This window comes from Anas acuta, chromosome 16 (genome assembly GCF_963932015.1).
Source record: "Anas acuta chromosome 16, bAnaAcu1.1, whole genome shotgun sequence".
In the NCBI taxonomy this organism is placed as follows: Eukaryota; Metazoa; Chordata; class Aves; order Anseriformes; family Anatidae; genus Anas; species Anas acuta.
The window spans coordinates 16,624,190-16,644,504 of NC_088994.1; the positions used below are offsets into that span (position 1 = coordinate 16,624,190).

Consider the following 20,315-nt stretch of genomic DNA (forward strand, 5'->3'; position numbering starts at 1 on the left):
ACCCAGCTCTGACCACAGCCTTGGGGACCCAGGGCACTGCCCTTTGCAGCCGGACACCCCTCTGCAGGCAGCTGGACCAAGCCATACCCCGGCTCAGCCACCCAGCTGCCCGGCCTCGTGCCCATCCTTGCGCCCTGCGTGGTTGCCGGAACCGGCGTGTTTGGTAAACAAGGTGATGAAACGGTTAAAGCAGCAAACGGAGGAGCCTGAGTGTGCGTTTCGTCACCGTGGGAAGGGAGAATGAGTCCTTGGGGCTGAGGGTCTGAGGGTGACTCACTGCCCTCGCCGCAGCATAAATAGGAGCGGGAGCCCGGCGGCTCCCAGCACACGGCAGCAGCACCCGGCACAGCCTCAGCCCTCCTGCCACTGCCGCACCATGGGGCTCGTCCTCCTGGCCCCGCTCGCCCTGGCGCTGCTGGCCCTCTCCTGCCGCGCAGCCCCGCTGCAGCCCAAGCCGCAGGCTGTCGTCACCTTCCCGGGGGAGCTGCTCAGCTCCCTGTCGGACGTGGAGCTGGCGGAGGTGAGGGCAGGGCAGCCCCCGCGGCCCCCTCCCACCACCCCAGTGCCGGGGATGCTGCCGGGGCCGCAGCACGGAGCCGTGAGCTGAGCTCGGAGGCTGTCCCCTCCCTGGGCCCTGGGGGATGCAGGGGCTCAGGTCTGGGCACCCCAGGAGGGTTTGCAATGCTGGGAGCTGTCCCGGAGCCCCCCCGCCTCGCTGAGCCCCTTGGCCCCTTTTTTCCCCAGAGCTACCTGCTGCGGTTTGGCTACACCACGGAGCAGGAGGTGAGGAGGAGCAGCAAGCAGGTGTCCCTGGCCACAGCGCTGCGCAAGATGCAGAAGCAGCTGGGGCTGGAGGAGACGGGGGAGCTGGACAGCAGCACCCTGGAGGCCATGCGAGCCCCTCGCTGTGGGGTCCCCGACGTGGGGGGCTTCCTCACCTTTGAGGGGGACCTCAAATGGGATCACATGGACCTCACGTACCGGTGAGTCTCTGCTCCGGGAGATGGGCGCCACATGGCCACGGGGCAATGGACACGCAGGGGATGGAGACAGGCGCAAGGGCCCTTCCCCTGCTGCCAGCCAGCTGGGGCTTGGCACGGCACAGCCGGCAGCATCTGCTCCCCGATGCCCAGGAGAGCCTCTGAGCCCGGCCCCAGGGCTGCAGCCAGCTGCCCTGCCTGGCTGTGCGGAGCTGCTCCCCCCCCACAGGGCCGGGGCACGTCCCTGCCGTGTGCCCGGGGCAGGGCCCCTCCTGCCACAGTGCCTGGCACCGCGGTGCTGAGCCGCAGCCTTCCCCGCAGGGTGATGAATTACTCCCCCGACCTGGACCGTGCTGTGATAGACGACGCCTTCAAGCGAGCTTTCAAGGTGTGGAGTGACGTGACCCCCCTCACCTTCACCCAGATCTACAGCGGCGAGGCAGACATCATGATCATGTTCGGCAGCCAAGGTGACGTCCCGCGGCTGCTGAGGGTGGCGGGGAGCAGGCACAGCCTGGGGAAGGGCCAGAGGGAGCCGTGCCCTGCGTCTCAGCCACGTCCTCCCTCGGTGCCTGCGTGCGGCTGTGCCTGTGGGGCTCCCCCAGCCCTGCCCCTGCCACCAGGCACCCGCAGGGCTCTGCAGAGCTCTGTGTGTGGGGGGGGCAGCAGGGGGGCTGCCAGCAGGCACACCATGGGGACTGGCTCTGATGGTGCTCGTCCCTGCAGAGCATGGCGATGGGTACCCCTTTGATGGCAAGGACGGGCTCCTGGCCCACGCCTTTCCGCCAGGCAGCGGCATCCAGGGTGATGCCCACTTTGATGACGACGAGTTCTGGACACTGGGAACTGGCTTAGGTAAGGGCAGGGTCTGCTGGCTCTGAAGGGGCTCGGAGGTGCCCGACGTGCCCCAGCCCCGTCCCGCTGAGCGCCTCCTCTCCCGGGCAGTGGTGAAGACTCGCTACGGGAACGCCAACGGGGCCAGCTGCCACTTCCCCTTCGTGTTCGAGGGCCGCTCTTATTCCCGGTGCATCACGGAGGGGCGCACGGACGGGATGCCCTGGTGTGCCACCACCGCCAGCTACGATGCCGACAAGACCTACGGCTTCTGCCCCAGTGAATGTGAGTAGTGGTGGCCGGCAGCCCCTGCACGGCCCTGCGGGGCCTGGGGCCAGGCTCACCCCTGCTCACCCCTCAGTGCTCTACACCAACGGTGGCAACAGCGATGGGGCCCCCTGCGTCTTCCCCTTCATCTTCGACGGCACCTCCTACGACACCTGCACCACGGACGGGCGCTCCGATGGCTACCGCTGGTGCGCGACCACCGCCAACTTCGACCAGGACAAGAAATACGGCTTCTGCCCCAACCGAGGTGCGTGCGGGGTGGGGGCACAGGGGGCCTGTAGGGCTGGCCAGGTCCCAGCTGTGTTGCGGGGCGGGCACCTGAGGGGCCGGGGTCAGCCCCTCCGATGCTGCGTTGCAGACACAGCGGTGATCGGCGGCAACTCCCAAGGGGACCCCTGCGTCTTCCCCTTCACCTTCCTGGGGCAGTCCTACAGCTCCTGCACCAGCCAGGGCCGGCAGGACGGGAAGCTCTGGTGTGCCACCACCAGCAACTACGACACTGACAAGAAGTGGGGCTTCTGCCCGGACAGAGGTACCGGCCCCCTGCCCGTGCCCTCCTGCGCACTGCTCGGCCCCACACCGTGCCTGCTGCTGGCCAAGGGGGCTGCGGGACCACAGGTGTCCCTCTGGGTACTGAGCCCAGTGCTTCCCCTCAGGTTACAGCATCTTCCTGGTGGCTGCCCACGAGTTTGGGCACTCACTGGGAATGGACCACTCCAGCGTGCGCGAGGCGCTGATGTACCCCATGTACAGCTACGTGCAGGACTTCCAGCTGCACCCCGACGATGTGCAGGGCATCCAGTACCTCTACGGTGAGCGGCCCTGCACAGCCAGCACACTGCGGGCAGCCCTGGGGACGTGCTGCTGGGGATGGGGTCCTGCAGCAGATGGGTCCCCGCACCCTCACACTGTCCCCTGCTCCTCCAGGTCGTGGCTCTGGCCCCGAGCCCACCCCCCCAGAGCCTCTGCCCACCGAGGAGCCGCAGCCCCTGCCCACCGAGGCTGGCAGTGCCTCCACCACGGAGGAGGAGGAGACGCTGGAGCCCACAGCTGAGCCCAGCCCTGTGGACCCCAGCCGGGATGCCTGCATGGAGAAGAACTTCGACGCCATCACAGAGATCAACGGGGAGCTGCATTTCTTCAAGGATGGGTGAGCAGCAGAGCTCCTCCCAGGGCAAATGCCAGGGTGATGGGGGCATTTCTGCCAGGGGCTGGGGGCATAGAGGGCTTTGCCTCGTCGGGGTTATCAGGGCAGCCGGCTTTCCCCACCAGGAAATACTGGACCCGCTCGTCCTTCTGGAAATCGGGCATCCAGGGCGCCTTCTCCACCGCAGACACCTGGCCTGGCCTCCCGGCTGTCATTGACGCCGCCTTCCAGGACGTGCTCACCAAGAGGGTTTTCTTCTTTTCTGGTGAGCGCTGCCCCTGCCTCAGTCCTGCTGCCGTGAGCCTCACGAGGTGCTGCCTGAGCGCCCAGGGGCTGACTGACACCCCTGCTCCCTGCCACAGGTCGGCAGTTCTGGGTGTTTTCTGGCAAGAGCATGCTGGGCCCCCGCGGGATCGAGAAGCTGGGCATCGGGAAGGAAGCCAGCCGCATCTCGGGGGCCCTGCAGCGGGGACGTGGCAAAGTGCTGCTGTTCAGCGGGGAGCACTACTGGCGGTGAGTGGCTCCCACCGGTGCCACCAGTTCCCTGCGGCAGCTGGCGCGGGCGGCTCACCGCAGCCCTCGCTGTGGCTTTGCTCTCCCCGCAGGCTGGATGTGAAGATCCAGAGGGTGGATAAGGGTTACCCCCGTGCCACTGACGATTTCTTCACCGGCGTCCCCCTTGATGCGCGCAATGTCTTCCTGTACCAAGGTGAGCAGAGACCCGTCGGGATGGGGGGGCCGTGCTGCCACCCCTGTGCTGCCCAGAGCCTCCCACAGGCTGGGCTCCCCCTCCTCCTCACCTGGGTGCCGGGCAGAGGCTGCATCGCTCCGGGTGCTGGCCCCAGGGCACCTCATGGCTGTGGGGAGCGCCTGGGGTGCCACTCGGGAGGCAGCTAGGACGTGTCCTCGCCCCGGCTGCCTTCCCACTAACCCTCCGCCTCTCCCTTCCTCCTCGCCCAGACAAGTACCACTTCTGCCAGGGCAGCTTCTACTGGAGGATGACCCCGCGCTACCAGGTGGACCGCGTGGGCTACGTCAAGTACGACCTCCTGCAGTGCCCCCAGCACTAGGGGCCAGAGCGGCCGCTCCGGGCACCGTGCTCCCTGCCCAACGCCCCCAGTCCCCGGGCCCCGGCTCGCCCAGCCCGGACCCCTGCGGCCCGGGAGTGCCGGGGGGCGGCCGTGGGGCTGCCCCGGCCGTGCCATAGGGCTCGCAGCCTCCTCGACGGGACGGGGGAAGCGCTCCCGGGCCCCGCGGGGACCCAGCTGGGGAGCGGGACCCGCCGCAGCCGTGCCCAGCGCCCCCGGACTCGCAGTGACTTTGTCTTCGCCTGAGCCAGCAAGGCCGGGCCGGGGGGGGCCGGGGGGGCTCGGTGGGGTCCGTGGGGCTCTGTCCCGCTGCCGGCTCTGCCGGCCGCCACCCGCGCGTTTTTAATAAAGACCTTTATTAAAGGGTCCTTCGGACACGGCCTCACAGCCTCTGTCTGCCGGCGGCGCCGCGAACCCCGGGGTGCGGGGCAGGGGGGGGCCGCCCGCCGGAGGGGGGCTGCGGCCGGGCCCGGGCCTGCCGGGGGCTCCCCGGGGAGGCTGCGCCTCCGCCCCGGCCTCCCGCCGCCCCCGCTCCTCCGGGGCGCTGGGTCACGGCCCCGGCCCGGCCCTCGGAGCCCGGCGGCGCGGGGGCTGCTCGGGGCCGTGCCCGGGCGGGGCGGCCGCAGCACCACGGCTATAATTAGCGGCCGCGGCGCGCAGGGCGGCGGGCAAAACCCGGCGGAGCGCAGCCCCCGTCCCGTCCCGTCCCGTCCCGACCCGTCCCCAGCACCCCCGTGCGGCGGCGGCTGCGGGGCAGCGCGGGGCCAGGCGTGGCGGGGGCGGCCCCAGCCCGTCCCGTCGAGCCGAGCCGAGCCGAGCCGGGCGGGGCGGCGCGGCGGGCGGTGCCGCGGGCACTAGGACCCCGGTCAGCGCCCGGCGGCGGCCGCGCTCCCGCGGCAGCCGGAGCCCGGAGCCACTTGTGGCGGCGGGGCCATGAGCCGGCGCTTCACCGTCACCGCGCTGCCCCCCCAGGGCCCGGCGGCGGCCCGGGGCTCGGCACGGGGGGCGGGGGGCGGCCGCCGGCCCGGCCGCGACGGCAAAGGGAAAGGTGAGCGCGGCGGCGGCGCGGCCCGTGGGGAGGGGGTGCGTGGGGAGGGTCCGTGGGCAGGGTCCGTGGGCAGGGTCTGGCGGGGAGGGGCCGGTGGGGAGGGGTCGGTGGGGAGGGGTCGGTGGGGCAGAGCCGGAGGAGCGGGGGCCGCGCGCGGAGCGGGGGCCGTGGGCAGGGGCCGCGGGGCAGGGGCCGTCGGGGCACCGCGAGCAGAGCCCCGGGCACGGAGGCAGCGCGGCCGGGCCCTGGGGGGCAGCCGGGGCTCGGAGCGGGGCTGCGGGGCCGGGGGCGGCGGGGTCCGGGGCTCGGAGCGCCGCTCGGTAACCGGGGCGGGACCCCTCTCCTCCGGCCTCCCCCCCAGGGGTCTCCCCGGCTCCATCCTCGTGCGGGGGATCCGTGGGGCCGCTTTGGGCGTGAGGGCCAGGCAGTGCCAGGGCGTGCGGCGGGATGGAGCCGGGGCCATGGGCAGCTCGGGGGGGCAGACGCTGCTGGGGCTGGGGGCACAGGCAGCCCGACCACGGGGAGCCCCGGCTGGCTCAGGGGGAAGGGGCGCGGGGCTCGGGCTGGTCGCGAGCACCCCAATGCCCGGGCTGCGGGGTGGGCGCTGGCGCTGTGGCCAGCCTGGCTGCCGCCTCCCCGTGCCCGAGGGACACGGCGTGGGCTGCGCCATGCCCGGAGCTGTCACCAGAGCCGCATCGATCCCAGAAACCTGACCGAGGGCAGCGCGGGGCTGTGACCTTGCGGCCTTGACAAAGGGCACCGGTGGGTGCAGCGAGTGGACGGGCAGGCACTGGGATGCCCCAGCCGGGCGGTGCCCCATGGTGGGCTCCATCCCCTTGTCCTGTGTCCCAGCGGCAGCCCCCACGCGGGGCCGCTTTGTGTCCCGCAGCCTCCCGGGGCGGACGGGCCTGGCTGCAGGAGCAGAGCTGCCGGTGCCGAGCTGGAGCCGTGGCCAGGAGCTGCTGGCTGGCAGCTGCCCCCCCCCCGGGGGCAGGGTGGGCAGAGCGGTGAGCTCGGGGTGGGGATGCGCAGGGGCACAGCGGGGACATGCGGGACCGGTGACCCCCCCAGGGCCTCCCTTGCGTCCTGGCTGGGCTGTGACCTTGCGCCCTCGCAGAGGACACCGAGCGGCCTGGTGCTGCCGGCAGCCGCCCAGGACCGGCCCTGCAGCCCCCTCCCCGGCAGGGGACGGGTGGGCAGGGGGGGCCGGGGCACGGCGCGGGGCTGAGTCCAGCGGTGCCGCCGCCCGGAGCGGGGCTGGGAATGGCCTGGGCAGGTCCTTGGGCACCGCCGGGCCCCTCCTGGCACCAGAGGAGCCGGCGTGGCACGGCCTGGAGACCTCGGCCGGGGGGGTCCGTGCCGGTGGCTGGGGGTGGCTGCGTGGCGGCAGCGGAGGCAGCCCGGGGGGGGCTGTGCGGGGCCGCCCCTCTCCGGCCGCCCCCTTGTGCTGGGGGAGCCCCGACGGGGCGGCCGGGGGCGGGCGCTTTGCTCCCTGCCGTGGTGGCGGCGGCCCCGGTGCTGCCGGGGGGGGGGCCGGGACCCCGCTACCGCCGGGGGGCACCGGGACCGGGGGCGAGGCCGGGCGCGGGTCGCTGCTGGGGGCCGGGGCCGGGGCCGGGGCCGGGGCGTGCGGCTGCGGCCGGCGTCGGCAGCGGGAGCGAGGCCGGGGGAGGCCGGGGGAGGCCGGGGGGTCGCGGTGGGGGCCGGGGGGTCTCGGGGGGGTGTCGGGGGGGCGGTGCGGGGCCGGGGCCGGGGGCGGTGCGGGGCGGGGGGGGGTCTCCCGGCGCGGCGCTGTCCGCCAGGGGCCGCTGCCGGCCCGGACCGGCGGGGCGGGGCGGGGCGGGGGGGGGGACAAATCGCTCAGCCCCGCCCCTCCCGGCCCCGCCCCGGCCCCGCCCCGGCCCCGCCCCGGCCCCGCCCCGCCGCCGTTCCCGAAATAGCCCCGAGCGCGGCCGGGGGCCGCCTCCCCCGCCCGCCCGGTTGCCGTGGCAACCCCGGGATGCGGAGGGCCGGGGGGGGGCTCCCGGGGACCCGCACCCCCCTCGGCCGCGGGGAGCGGGCCGGGGGCGGCCGGGGCTGACGGGGCCGGGACCGGGACCGGGACCGGGACCCTCGCGTTGGGGCCGCCCGTGAGGAAGGCGCCCCCGGGGGTCGGCCACGGGACCGGGCCCCTTCCCCTGCCGCTGGCCCCGGGGCTGCCCCCGCCGTGCGGGCCGTGGGGTGGCAGCGCGGGGCCGAGGGGCGCGGGGGGCGCGGGGGGGGCCGGGTCCGCAGCGGGGCAGCCCCGGAGCGAAGCCCCCCCCCCGGGCCGGCCGTGTCCCGAGGCAGCCGCGCTCCGTGGCAGTCGCCATGGCAACCCGCCGGTGGAGGAGCCTCTCTCGTTGCCATGGAAACCGGCCCCGGTGCCATCGCCGCTCGCTCCCGATGCCGGGGGGGGGGTGGGGGGGGAGCCGTGCCCCGAGCCCCCCGGGCAGGGCGTGGGGGGGCCCCGCCGGTCCCTGTGGCCTCCCAGCCGCGGGGACCCCTCTGCTGGGGACCCCAGGGCGGGTGCCGGGGGTGCAGCAGGGCAGGACCCGGCCCCCCCGGCAGCCCCCCCAGCCCCGTGCGTCCCCACTCCCGGGGCAGCAGAGCCAGCACCGGGAGGGGCCGGGCCTCCCCCTGCCCCACAACACCCCCCCAGTGCCCCAACGTGCAGCCATGGGGTAAGCAGGGCCGTGGGGCGCCCCGTCCCGCTTTGGTGCAGCGGGGCTGGGAGGGCGCTGCTGGGGACATGGGGCGGCCGTGCCACAGGGCCTGGCTGTGGCTGTGCCAGCTCCGGGCCCTTGCTCAGCCCGGGCTCGGTGCGAGGTGGCTGCAGGGGCACGGGAGGGGCGCGGGGCAGCTGCTCTGTGCCAACCCACGGCCCGGCCCCGTGGCCATGTCACGGCTCCTTCCTCCCCGTGCCTCCCCCGGCAGCTTGCTGTAAGTGGGGCACTGATGCCATGCCTGGCCCTGTGCCAGGCGCCTGCGTGTGCCCGGGCGTGGGGGCCACTTGCAGCTGATGGCGGGCCCTGTGCCCGCACAGAGCCACCTGGCGCCCTCCGGCCCCGGCCCCCTGCCCGTGCCCTTGTGCTGCCCCGGCCCTGCTGCCGGCCCCAGTCCCAGTGCCCGGCAGTGCTTGGGCCGCGCCAAGGCTTGTTGGAGCACACAGCGTGGGGGCTGCGGCCAAGGGGGCTGCTGTGGGTCTGGCAGGGGTAGGCTGGGGCCGTGCTGTGGTCGGTCCCGAGCCCCTGGCACGCGCCGTGCGACCACAGGCCCCGTGCGACCACCCTGCCCTGTGCCGTGGGACCCTGCGCACGGGCTGAGCGAGCGCAGCTGACGCTGTAGCCCCCGCACTGCTGGCAAATCCCAGCCCCTGAAATGGAGCCATAATCCAGGGATTAGGAGATTAGTGGTCTTTCACGTGCTTGCTTCCCCCCCCCCCCCATCTGCTTTAGCAGGAAAATCCCTCTTGTGCTGAGCCCACGCACTGCGGCCTCCTGCGCCAAACGGCCACCTCGGTGCTCAGCACCTGCCCTGGGGGCTGGCCTCGTGCAGCCCCCGAGCCTTGCACTGGGGCTCTGCACGCTGCATCCCACCGGCCCCGGGGCTGCCCCGTCCCTGGGCACAGCCCAGCCCAGCCCAGCCCAGTGCTGGCTCCCGCTCAGGCTGAGGGACACGGCGGTGAAGGCAGCGCTGCGGCGGCTGGGCAGGCACGGCCCTGCGCTGCGGGGTCCCGGCAGAACACCACAGGTGGCAGGGCCGGGGCTGGGCAGCCGCTTCCCTCCCCATCAGGTGCTCCTGGGCCGCGGGGAGCCCTGGGGCTGTGCTGGCGTGCACAGAGCTCGGGTGCGTCCTGCTGGGCCGGTGCGCTGGGGGCGCAGCGCTGCTGGAGCCCCCGGTTCCCTGGGGACGCTGGCCCTGGGGTCCCGGCCTCGGCAGCGTGGCAGGGGCTGGGGGCAGCCGGCAGGGCTGGGGAAGGGCCACGGAGCCAACCCCTGCAAGGTGAGGCCTGGGAGCATCCGCGCTGCAGAGCAGCTGGCCCCGTACCAGGAAAAAGTAAACAATTAATTACAGCCGTCAAGAAGTAACTAACGCCAGCGGGCTGTCATGATCTCAGCCCGCTCCCGAGGAGATGCCGGGAGCTGCAGCCAGCTCCGGCTCTGAGATCCTCCTGGATTAAATGGGTGAAAGGAGGGGGGGCTGCGAGCTGATCTGCGGGGTCAGAGCAACGTCCCTGTCTCCAGCCTGAAGCTGTGCTGAGCCCCGTCACCCTGCCCCGTGTCTGTGGCACTGAGGGCCTGAGGGAGGGGGCTGTGTGCAGGTCTGTGCCAGAGCATTCCTGGCATCAGGGATCACTCCCCGCTGCCCTCCCCAGGTGGGCTCGCTCCCAGCCTGCGTCCCTCAGGGTCAGCTTTCCCCGCTCTGCAGCACTGCTGCAGCCCCGGCCAGCCCCCAGCCCTGCTCCTGCCGTGGCCTGGCCGTCCACCCCCCCTTCCCCGGGCGCTGGCACGGCTGTGGGTGCGGGGGGGTCGCTGCGGGCCACTCGTGCTGCAGGGCCGGGAGGGCTCAGCCCTGTGCTGGCATCCCGGGACCCTGCTGGAGCCCCCCAGCTGGGGTCTGCCTGGGGCCAGGATCGCCCTGACCACGGCTCTCGGTGTCCCAGCTCAGACCCCATCGGCACTGGGTGCTGGGGCCCCGGGCAGCCCCCCGTGCCGAGGGAGGGGCGCGGTGGCCGTCCTTGCTGCGCCAGCTGGGGGGGGACCCGCAGCCCCCGCGTGCCCTGGTTCCTCCCCCAGCCCTGGCTGAGCCAGGCAGAGCCCGGGGAGGTGGCTCTGCTACAGCTCCTTCCCCCTCCCTCGCCTCTGCCTGCCACCGCTCCCCTCCCCAAAAACCCGACAGGGGATAATGCCTCCTGAATACATGATGAAGTGAGTAGTCAGGCTGGGCTCCGCCGCTGCTGCTGGGAGTGAGTGAGCGTGTGAGTCTGTGCATTGAGGCAGCTCTGCACTGCAGCCTCCTCCTACATCCAGCCAGAGAGAAAGAGAAAGGCGCGCAGGGAAGGCGGCTTGTGGCAGCGCCAGGCGCCGGCCCCGGGGAGGAAGCGAATCCCCCGCAGCCCCCGCGGCAGGACCGGAGCAGCCCCCAGCGAGGCAGCAGCAGCGGCGCCATGCTCAATAACCTGACGGACTGCGAGGACGGCGACGGGGGGGCAAGTCAAGGTAAGGGGCGGCCCGGGGGCCGGCGGCAGCGGCCGAGAGCGGGGCTGGGGCGGCCGCACCGGGAGCCGCGGGGGTCGGCGGAGCCGCAGCGGCGGGGGCGCTGCTCGGGACCGGGGGGCTCGGGGAGGGGGCGCCGGCCGCGCCGGTGGGCTGTTGGTCGGGGGTCCCACGACGCCGAGGCGGGTGCGGGCGCTGCCCGGCGGCGGGGGCCCCGCGGGGCTGCGGGCGCTGCGGGCGCTCCCGCCCCGGCTCCCGCTGCCGATCGCGGCTGTGGCTCCCCGCGGCGGCGCCCCCGCGCTGAGCCGCCCCCGCCGCCCGCCGCCGCCCGGCCCCGCGCCCGCCGCTGCCGCAGTCCCGGGGAGCGGCGGCGCCGGACCGGGCTCGCCGCGGAGCCTCCTCCCGGGGCCGGGGCCGCTGCCCCCTCCCGGGCGGCCCCCGGCGGCGCTGCCCCGGTCCGCTCGGGACCCCTGCGACGGCCCCGCTCCGGCTGCCGCCCCCAGCCCTCCCCGCTGCCGCCCCCAGCCCTCCCTCCCCGTCCCCCGCTCCCGCTGCCGCCCCCCACCCCTGCCCACCCCCTGCCGCCCCCCCGCTCCGGCTGCCGCCCCCCAGCCCTCCCTCCCGCCGCCCCCGGCCCCGCCGCCCCCGGCCCCGGTGCCCCCCCCCCCCCGCCCGCAGCCCCCGGTGCCGCGCGTGGCCCCGCCGCTGTCCGCGGTGCTGAAGCTCGGTGCGGGGCCGCCCGGCCCGGCCGAGCCCCGCCGCAGCCCCGGCGCAGTGCAGGCGGGCAGGGCCGCCGCGGGAGAGGGGCCGGGGCCGCAGCCCCCCGGGGCCGCCGGGCCCTGGCGTTCGCTGCGCCACCGCCGCGCTTTGGCCCCGGAGCCCCCCGGCCCCCGCCGAGGCCGAGCCGCAGGGAGGGGGGTCCCCGGCCCCGCGGGGTCGTGTCCGACCCCCGGCGCCCCGGCAGCAGGAGCGGTGCCGCAGCCTCCTCTGCGGGGTCTGTGCCAGGCGCAGGAGCCGGCTGCACCCGGGCGAATGCAGCGACGAGCGCGGGGGCCCTGCAGTGCCTCCCTGACCCCCGCTGCCACCCCCCCGGGTCCCCTCGGGGTCCGTGGAAAGCCGCGGCCAGGAGGGCTGCGGGGGGCAGCCAGGTCGGGAGCCTGAGGTGCAAGCCCCCCGCTGCCTGCAGCGGGCTCTGGGCAGAGCAACGCACGATGCTTTTGGCTTGTGTTCTGCCCCACGGCCTGACTCTGTGTAGTTGCTTGTTTATTCATGGCTCCACTCAAGGTCAGGGCTGGCAGGAGCCTTCTGGGGTCACCTTGCCCAGGTGGGGGGAGCCACGCTGACCCACCACCAAACCCTTCCCCGGCCCCGACCCTCTTTGCTGTTTGCAGCACCAGGATCTATGCCGCCCATTACGTCTCCATCGTAGCAATGCTGGGCTGCGTAGAGGCAGGCATCCCTGCCGTGCTGCTCGCAGGCTGCGTTCCTGGGGTCTGGCAGGGAGGCTGGACACAGTGCCACTACAGATGGATCGTGCAGACTGTCCCTGGAGCTGGGCCTGGCGAGCTGCTGCTTGTGGGGCTGCAGATGCAGGGCTGGAGGAGGCTCCATGGGGCTGGGGAGCAGAGGAAGGTGCAGGGGAGAGGCACTGCAGGGCCCCCCCCATGCACCTGTGCCGGGGGCGGTGGGGGTGGAGGATACCCTGTGGCTGCTGTGGGGGGCTGTGACTCTCCTGCACCCTTCCACAGAGCTCCATGCTCAGGGTCTGTCTGGTGAGGATGGTGGACACCCTAGCGGGGGGGTGGCAGAGCTGATGCCTGGCCGGCAGGGACACCCCCACTCTCACAGGCCCTGCAGCAGCTGCTGACCCGCCAGTGAGTCGCCGAGACCAGCAGAGGAGCTGCTGAAGGAGCCCTGGGTCCCCACTTGTGCCCTTTCTGAGAAGAAGGCCACGCAGCAGCCCCTCTGCAGGTCCCTGCTCTGCACAGCCTGAGCGAGCTCTTCATGACAAGGGCTGGAAGGGCTCCAGTGCTGGCAGCCCAGCGAGAGCGGGGCCAGCGGCAGACCCTGGGGAGGGGATGGGGAGCGGGGCAGCGGGCAGGGCTGCTGCCTGCAGTGTCCGGGCCGGCTGCATGCACTGCTCTGCTCCGGGTGAGGAAGGCACACCCTGCTCTGCAGGCACCCGGCTGTCCGGGCAGAGGAGACCCAGGGTGGGGAAGCTTTGCTGTAGCTTCAGTCCATGGCCATTCGTGGCAGGGCTCAGGAGAATCTGGGAAGCTGTTTAAATGCAGCCAGCCAAAGCGCCTGTGCTGGAAATCCTGAGCCTGCAGGGCCGGCTGATCAAAGAGAGGATAATCCCAGGTTTAGGAAGGAAGAGGATAGGTCTGAAGTAGCAGTTGGTCCAATTTGGGTCAGGCAGTGAAAGAATCCAGCCCGAAAGGCTGCTCGGCGTGCTGGCCGGCTGGAAGGGTGACGTGCAGCTGGGGCGGGGGGAGCTGCACACCCCCTGCCCTGCTGCAGCTGGGCCCAGCACCGCCGGGTGCGCTGCCAGTGCCGTGCCAGCTGCCTGCACTGCCACCAGGCAGGGGACACGGGGGTCCCTGTCCTCTCGGGTGATCTCCTATGCTGGTGCCACCGGCAGACACCCTCACATGGGGGAGAAGAGAGCCCCGGGGAGCAAACGGGCTGCAGCCCTGTGCAGAGGTGCCAGCCACTGGCAGGGCCCCTTGGCCTTCCCCACCTGCCTTAGGGCACCCCTAGGCCTGCAGGCCGGTGCCAGGACCAGGGCGCATGTGGCCGGGTCCCCTGGGTGGCCGGAGCATGACAGAACAGTGCTGTGGCCACCCCCGGCCAGGAGCTTCTGCGGAATGGCAGCAGCTGGGGCCGTCAGCTGCGGGACACGTGCGTGCCCATGTGCTTGCCAGCCCGCAGGGTAGCACAGAAGTGACCCCGGGGCTGCTCCTTGCAGACAGCCCTGGGCAGAGTCTCAGGGAGCTGGAGGAGGCTGCTGCCAGCCCCCGCCCGCGAACGCTCTGGCGAAAGTCAAGGTGCCCTGTGCTCCTGGGGGGGGGCAGCCCCACGGCATGGGCACCTTGAGCAGAGCAGGCAGGCGCCGCCCCGCTCCTCCCGGCTCCTGCTCCTGTGGCTGGGGCTGGGGCCTGGCCGGAGCCTCCCGGAGCTGTGCCGAGCACTGGGCTGGAGGTGCCTCCTGCGGAGCCCGGTGCAGGGCCTGGCAGTGCCGCCCGGTGCCTGGCCGGTGCCCAGCCCTGCGGAGGGGCAGTGCGGGAGGAGGCGGCGGCCAGGCCTGGGCTGGGGGTGCCAGCAGCCAGCCGGGGCGGGAGCAGGAACCTGGGCACAGGAGGGAGCGTGGGGCCGGGGCTGCCCCCGCAGCAACCCCCTCGCCCTCTGCTCCCACCCGGCCAGGGGCTGCACCCACAGCTCCCCGGGCAGGGCTCGCCGTGCCCGCTGGCCGTGAGGGAGCCCAGCTGGCCCTTGCAGGGTGCCGCAGGGGGCACAGGCTGGCTTCAGTCCTGGCAGCAGCTCTGGTTAATTAGCCCTGGGGTTTGGCTGCCTGGGCTCCCCCCGCCCCGTTAGCGCTCAGTGACTGCGCCATGTAAAACGATTAGGGAGGATTTGGGATAAGGGACACGATGCTTCCCAACGCAATTTAGGGCTGAGTAAAAAGCCATGAAATAAATTACGGCTGAGGCTCCAGCCCTGCCTGAGCGCTGCCCCATGGGATGGCCGTGGGTGCGCAGGGATGGTGCCATGGCCGCAGGGTTCCCTGCAGGCAGCGGGGCCGGGTTTGGGATGTCCCAGGCATGCAGGGCCAGTGGTAACCCCTGCCGCTAGCAGGATTACGTGATAGCCACGCTGGGGCTGTGGTTCCCTGCCAGCAACCCAGCCGCGAGCCCTTCCAGCCGCCGCAGCAAATTAAAAGGCCGATTCATGTTGAGTGATCCCTGGGGAGGGGGGCGGCTCAACGCCGGGATCGAAGCCTGGCACGGCTCAGCTCTGCTCCGCTGGAGCCGCCAGCCCGCAGCCCGGCCCTGCTGCTGCCCAGTGCTGCTCATCCCCAGGCTGTGCTGGGGCGATGGGGCCACGGCAGGCCCACGGGCACCGGGGTCACCTGGCGGCCCGCGGCCGGGAGCCGTTACCCCTCAGTGCCACGGGCAAGGACCGGTTGCAGCGGTGGCGGTGAGGGACGGGGGCCGTGCCCGGGACAGGCTGCGGTGCCCCTGCCTGGCTGTGCGCAGCCCACAAATCCTCTGACAGCTGCTGGGGAGCGGCTGCACCAGCCCCTCTGCGGCAAAATGGTCTCCAGCAGGAGCGGGGAGAGCATCCGTCACCTGGGACCCCGCCGCTGTGGCACTTAACTCCTTCTAGTCTGCGGGGCCGGGGGGGACAGCCGCGCCCTGGGGACACCGGAGCTGTGCTGTGTGCGCCCCCAGGCCCCCACCTCGTGCCGCCCCGGGGCCTCTCCCAGCGCTGGTCCTCCCGCTGGCACCGCCAGGCGAGGGGCTCCAGTGCCCCGGGCCAGCCCCAGCAGCCCGGCTGGAGCCAGCGTGGGGCCACGGTCCCTCCGGTGCCACCAGGGGCAGCTCTGGGCTGTGGGGGCCGTGGGGCATTGCCCCCCCAGGGGACCCTGGGTGCTGGCAGCAGTGGGTGCGGGGGTGTCAGGAGCCTGGTCCCCAGAGCCTGGGCTCAGGCCCCTGCTCTGGTGTCGCTGGTATCCCGGGCAGGGGCCACAGTGTGGGGGGAGCGTGAGCGAGGTTTTGGGGTGCTGTGGTGGTGCCGGCAGGTCGGGGCAGTGCAGCGGCCTGGGCACCCCCTGGTGCGGCTGGGCTCCGTCACGTGGAGCTGGTCGGTGTCGGTCCCGTGGGGCCGGGGTGGTTTGGGGCCATGGGGCCCGGTCACTGTGCTCGGGGGGTGCCGAGGGTCCGGGCACGGTGTGGGGCGCGGTGTTGGGGTGCCGTGTGGGGCCGGTGTCCGTCCGGCTGTGCCGTTACATAAGAGCGGGAGCCGAGGCGGCCGTGGCTCGCTGTTGCCATGGAAACCAGCACGGTGATGTCGTCGGCTGGGTACCGGGCGGCCAGGCAGGGCCCGTGGGCTCCGCGCTCCCGGGGGGGTCCTGGGGCCTGCCTGGGCTGCCCAGACCCCGGACCACCCCCACCCCGGCTGCCCCCCGCTGCCCCCCTGCAGCCGCCCGGACCCAGCTGTGGGAGCGGGGCTGCGCGGGGCTGCGTGGGGTGGGGGGGCTCGGACGGCCCCCGGCCCTGCACCCTCCGTGCCCCTCGCCTGGGGGTGGGGTCCCCAGGGCCGGCCGGGCAGCACCCCTGTTCGCCTGGCGCTTTTCTCCTGTCTGCTCCCCGGAGCCCGTGGGCTTTGGCAGCGGGGAGCTGGGCGGCCGCCTGTGCACGCGGCTGTTACGTAAGGGGCTCCTCGCTCGGCGCTTTTGGCAAAACCGGCCCAGAAAGGAGCGCGCTGCCCTGTGCTGGCAGCCCCTCCTGCATGGACACCGGGCAGGGGCCGCCCGCAGCCGCTTCCCTCCCTCCTCTATGGTGTGGGGCCGGGAGGGACCCGTGGGAGGACCCCGTGGGCTCCGGCCCTGCCGTGGGCATCCTGCTGTCCCAGCTCCACACCGGAGCATGGGGACCGGTGGGAGCGCGCGGGTCGGCATCACCTGCAGCACCGGCGGCTTCGCCTCCCAGCCGGCCAGGAGCAGTTGCAGGTGATGAATCACGACCGCACACAGGGAAACCAGCTCCACAGATCCCCCAAATGAGTCAACTGTCTGGAGGCAAACGGTCTTCAAAGGGCTGCTCTGCTCTAAACACGTGCGGGTCTGTCCTGGGGCTGCCGTTGGTGGGTGTCTGCGTCGCCGAGCTCTGTCCCCCCGCTGCCAGGCGCTGCTGGGCTCTGTGTTCGATGCCGGCGGAGGGCACAGCTCTTGCCCCGGCCCAGGCACGCCGAGCAGCTCAGTGACCCTGTCCCCACGGCGCAGTACGGGGCAGGCAGCCCCACAGGTGCTGTAACACCAGGCTGCTCCACTGAGCGCTGGCTTCTTTGGCTCAGGGACATTTCCTCGCTCGGCTGCCCCGTGCGCTGCCCCTCCAGCCCCAGCCCCTCTCCCTTCACTGTTCAGTGGCTCTGCCTCGGCTCACAGAAATGCGCCACTCAAACGGCATCCGTGCTAGCTGCCACTTTATTTCCAGCCTGATTTATTTCTGCTGCTCTGCAGCTCTCTGCTGCTTTCTTTGCTATTAAGCCTGACTCTGGGTGTCTTCTGCGCGAGGTCATTAATGCAGCGAGCAGCAGCAGCCCTTCCAGGCAGAGCAGCAGCTCTGCAGGCTCCAGGCGGCTCCCCTGCCCCAGGCAGAGCTGCAGGGGCTGCCCTCGGTGCTGGCCCCACCGGCTGCATCCCCTCCTCACCTTGCAGCCGCGGCACCCAGCTCCTGCGGTGCGTATTGGGGAGTGGGGCCGATGAGTTATTGCCCGTCCTGCAGGAGGGCCGGGCAGCCCGGTTCCCCCTGGATCCACACCAGTCGCTTTGCCCGGCGCTGGCACTGTGTGGATGTGCTCCAGTGAGCCCAGATGGTCAGAGCCATGCAGCTCTGGGGCCGGCAGCTCCTCTGGGGGCCGTGCTGGGACCGGGCACCACCGGCTCACCCCCACGTTCTGTCTTTGTAGGCGATGGCAATCCCAAGGAGAGCAGTCCCTTCATCAACAGCACAGACCTGGAGAAGGGCAAAGAATACGATGGCAAGAACATGGCCCTCTTCGAGGTAGGGCGAGCGGGCAGGGCAGGACCAGATGGATGGGACCTGGGGAGGGGGCTGTGGGGCACCGTGATGCCACAGAGCACCTGGGAAGGGTCCCCCTGCAGCAGGGCAGGCAGCGCCCCCGAGTCCTGGGGCGGGGGTGATGCAGCCCAGCCCTCAGGAGACACCTTGCCCACGGCATGGCTGGCCTGATGGGACCAGCACCGTGCCCCAGGGCAGCGTGTGACCCGCTGCCGGGGGGGGGGGCTGGGTGCCACGGGGATCGCAGCTCCACTGCTGGGGTGCACCGGGTGTGCAGAGCACTGCAGGGCTCTGGGTGCTGTGGGGCCCCGGGTCTGCCATCACCTCTCAGGATGCTGCTCTCTGCAGGAGGAGATGGACACCAGCCCCATGGTCTCGTCCCTGCTGAGCGGGCTGGCCAACTACACCAACCTGCCGCAGGGCAGCCGGGAGCACGAGGAGGCCGAGAACAATGACGGGGGCAAGAAGAAGCCGGTTCAGGTGAGGTGCACGGGGCTGTCGCTGCCCCTTTCTCCTGGCCTCTGCAGTCCTGGGCTGCAGCCCACCCCTGGGATGCCGGGTCCCTTGTCCCCTGCAGGCGCTGCCACCCCAGCGTCCCCCATCACTCCAGTCCCCATAAAGGGCTTTGCAGGAGTAGGCTCCCTTGCTCCCTCGGTGGCTCTTGCCCAGCCATGCGGCGCACAGATGCTCACAGCCACGTTGTCCTGTGCTCCTCTTGCCTGCAGCAGTGTGCATGCATGGGTGCTGCCCGCTGAGCCCTGACCGCTCCCTGCTTCCTCCACAGGCTCCACGGATGGGCACCTTCATGGGCGTCTACCTGCCCTGCCTCCAGAACATCTTTGGGGTCATCCTGTTCCTGCGCCTCACCTGGGTGGTGGGGATCGCCGGCATCATGGAGTCCTTCTGCATGGTCTTCCTCTGCTGCTCCTGCGTGAGTGCTCCCCGCGGCTCCTGCCCCTCGGTCTCATCCCAGGCACTCCCGTTGGGCTGGGGGTGTCTGTGCCCCCCGGCAGCCGGGCTCCCCAGGATGCAGCAAGGAGCAACAGTGCTTGTGCAGCCGGTGCTCCTGCCCCACTTAGCAAGGAGAAGCCGCCCGGCTTCCCAGCGGAATCGGAAGCGGAACGGTGTTGGAATCATGACCCAGATTGCACCTGCAGCGTGGGTGGGATGTGGCAGCAGTGCCCACTGCCCGGGGCCCTGCATGCCCTGTTGCAGCCAGCCGCCCTGCCAGCAAAGCCCCCGTCATCTCTGCCCACAGCCTGCTCCGGGGCCCTGCTCTCCTGTTCCGCTTCCCCCCCCGCTGCCCGAGCGAGGAGGGAGCTGTGCCCGGTGCTGACGCTGTGTTTCCTCCTGCAGACGATGCTGACAGCCATTTCCATGAGTGCGATTGCCACCAACGGCGTGGTGCCAGGTAGAGCAAAGGCCCTGTCTGCGCGTACCCACGGCAAGGGGTTCCGGCTCCCTCGTGGGGTGGGCGTCTGCTGGGTCCCCCAGCCCCAGATGTGCCCAGCCGAGCTCTGGGGCTTCCCCATGCCGCACACCCTCACTGGGCGGCAGCTGTCACTGGTGGCCCCGACCCTCTGCCACCAGCCCCATGTGGGTTCCCCGGGGGGGGAGTGTGGAGCTGGAGCCTCCACCCCGTCCCCAGAGCTGCGAGGTGCAGATGGCAGCGGGAGCCGTCAGACACGGCTCCTCCTCTGCCAGACTGCAGCGGCCGCGGGGGAGCCGCTTCCCCAGCAGAGCCCGGGCGAGCAGCGGGAGGAGGATGGGTGCCGGGGTGCCGGGGTGTGGGGAGCCCTCGTCCAGGAGAGGCGGTGCTCGGGGCTGCTTCCCTGCACGTCTGCTCGGCCCCACAGAGCCAGGAGCAGGCGAGCTGCACAAGCCCTGCTGCTCCACGGGGCTCAGCACGGTGCTGGCAGGGTGTAATTAAAGCTATTTATCATCCTGCTGCCGCGGCGGGGCCATCGATCCCTGCTGCCCAGCTGTAAGGGCTCCTCTGGGAGGATGGAGCAGGGCATGGCCCGTGTCCCTGGGGCTCCAGCGCCTGTGTGGCTTCTCAGGGGACAGGTGTCCCCATGGCTGTCACACCCAGCTGCCGGGCTGCCAAGAACGGCTCTGGCGGTCTGGCTGTGCCAGGGCTCAGGACAGCTGAGCTGCTCCCTGCTGGAACGGTGTCCTGGGGGTTCCCAGGCCCCTTCCTGCCCTCTGGGACCCTGGCTGAGCTGGGACTGCGCATCAGGGTCTGGCTGGGGCCAACCTTCGCTCTCTCCGGCAGCGGGCGGCTCCTATTACATGATCTCTCGCTCCCTGGGACCTGAGTTTGGTGGGGCCGTGGGGCTCTGCTTCTACCTGGGCACCACCTTTGCCGGCGCAATGTACATCCTAGGGACCATTGAAATCCTTCTGGTGAGTGCCACCGTCCTTCCCCCCACACGGTGCTGAGGGTTCGCACCCTGGCAGCGTGGCTCTGCCCTTGCCTGCCCGTGCTGCTGGGCAGTGTGTCCACGTGGGGGGCCAGGGGTGCTCCCCAGGAGCCCTTCGAGGCTCCTTCCCCTGGCAGTGATGCCGTTCTTTCCTTCAGGCCTACATCTTCCCACCCATGGCCATCTTCAAGGCCGAGGATGCCAGCGGGGAGGCGGCGGCAATGCTCAACAACATGCGCGTCTACGGCACCTGCGTCCTGACCTGCATGGCCACCGTGGTGTTCGTGGGTGTCAAGTACGTCAACAAGTTTGCCCTGGTCTTCCTGGGCTGCGTCATCCTCTCCATCCTTGCCATCTATGCCGGTGTCATCAAGTCAGCCTTCGACCCACCGAGCTTCCCGTGAGTATGGCGTCCTGCGGGGCGGCGGGGCCGGGCTGGCGGCCCCCTGCTGAGCACCCAACGCCCC

At 72.1% G+C, this 20,315-nt stretch overlaps 2 protein-coding genes across 3 annotated transcripts in view; both read left to right on the plus strand.

The window, feature by feature from the left end:
• Positions 1–311: 311 nt before the first annotated feature.
• MMP9 (matrix metallopeptidase 9) lies at positions 312–4,712 on the plus strand. Its single transcript, XM_068700104.1, has 13 exons — positions 312–520; positions 745–983; positions 1,302–1,450; positions 1,707–1,835; positions 1,926–2,099; positions 2,176–2,349; positions 2,461–2,634; positions 2,759–2,914; positions 3,030–3,252; positions 3,375–3,514; positions 3,612–3,762; positions 3,855–3,958; positions 4,210–4,712. Exons 1-13 carry the CDS (start codon positions 377–379, stop codon positions 4,317–4,319), a joined length of 2,067 nt encoding a protein of 688 aa, XP_068556205.1. The 5' UTR covers positions 312–376; the 3' UTR covers positions 4,320–4,712.
• Positions 4,713–5,215: 503 nt separating this feature from the next.
• The window catches only part of SLC12A5 (solute carrier family 12 member 5), a 29,717-nt gene continuing 14,617 nt past the window's right edge, over positions 5,216–20,315 (plus strand). Inside the window, exons 1-7 of one of the 2 annotated variants that reach the window (XM_068700095.1) lie at positions 5,216–5,385; positions 17,313–17,407; positions 17,774–17,905; positions 18,210–18,356; positions 18,782–18,836; positions 19,701–19,831; positions 20,007–20,248. In XM_068700095.1, the coding sequence (XP_068556196.1) occupies positions 5,271–5,385; positions 17,313–17,407; positions 17,774–17,905; positions 18,210–18,356; positions 18,782–18,836; positions 19,701–19,831; positions 20,007–20,248 (917 nt within the window). In that variant the 5' untranslated portion in view covers positions 5,216–5,270. Of the gene's footprint in view, positions 5,386–10,091; positions 10,626–17,312; positions 17,408–17,773; positions 17,906–18,209; positions 18,357–18,781; positions 18,837–19,700; positions 19,832–20,006; positions 20,249–20,315 lie in introns of those variants that run through there. The other variant, XM_068700096.1, reaches the window with a different exon arrangement.

What these genes read in the sequence shown, in the direction of transcription:
- MMP9 (XM_068700104.1), top strand. Translation starts at nt 377, where the DNA reads ATGGGGCTCGTCCTCCTGGCCCCGCTCGCCCTGGCGCTGCTGGCCCTC. An exon ending in GACACTGGGAACTGGCTTAG is followed by an intron (nt 1,836 to 1,925) that starts GTAAGGGCAGGG and finishes TCTCCCGGGCAG; the next exon opens with TGGTGAAGACTCGCTACGGG. An exon ending in CAATGTCTTCCTGTACCAAG is followed by an intron (nt 3,959 to 4,209) that starts GTGAGCAGAGAC and finishes CTCCTCGCCCAG; the next exon opens with ACAAGTACCACTTCTGCCAG.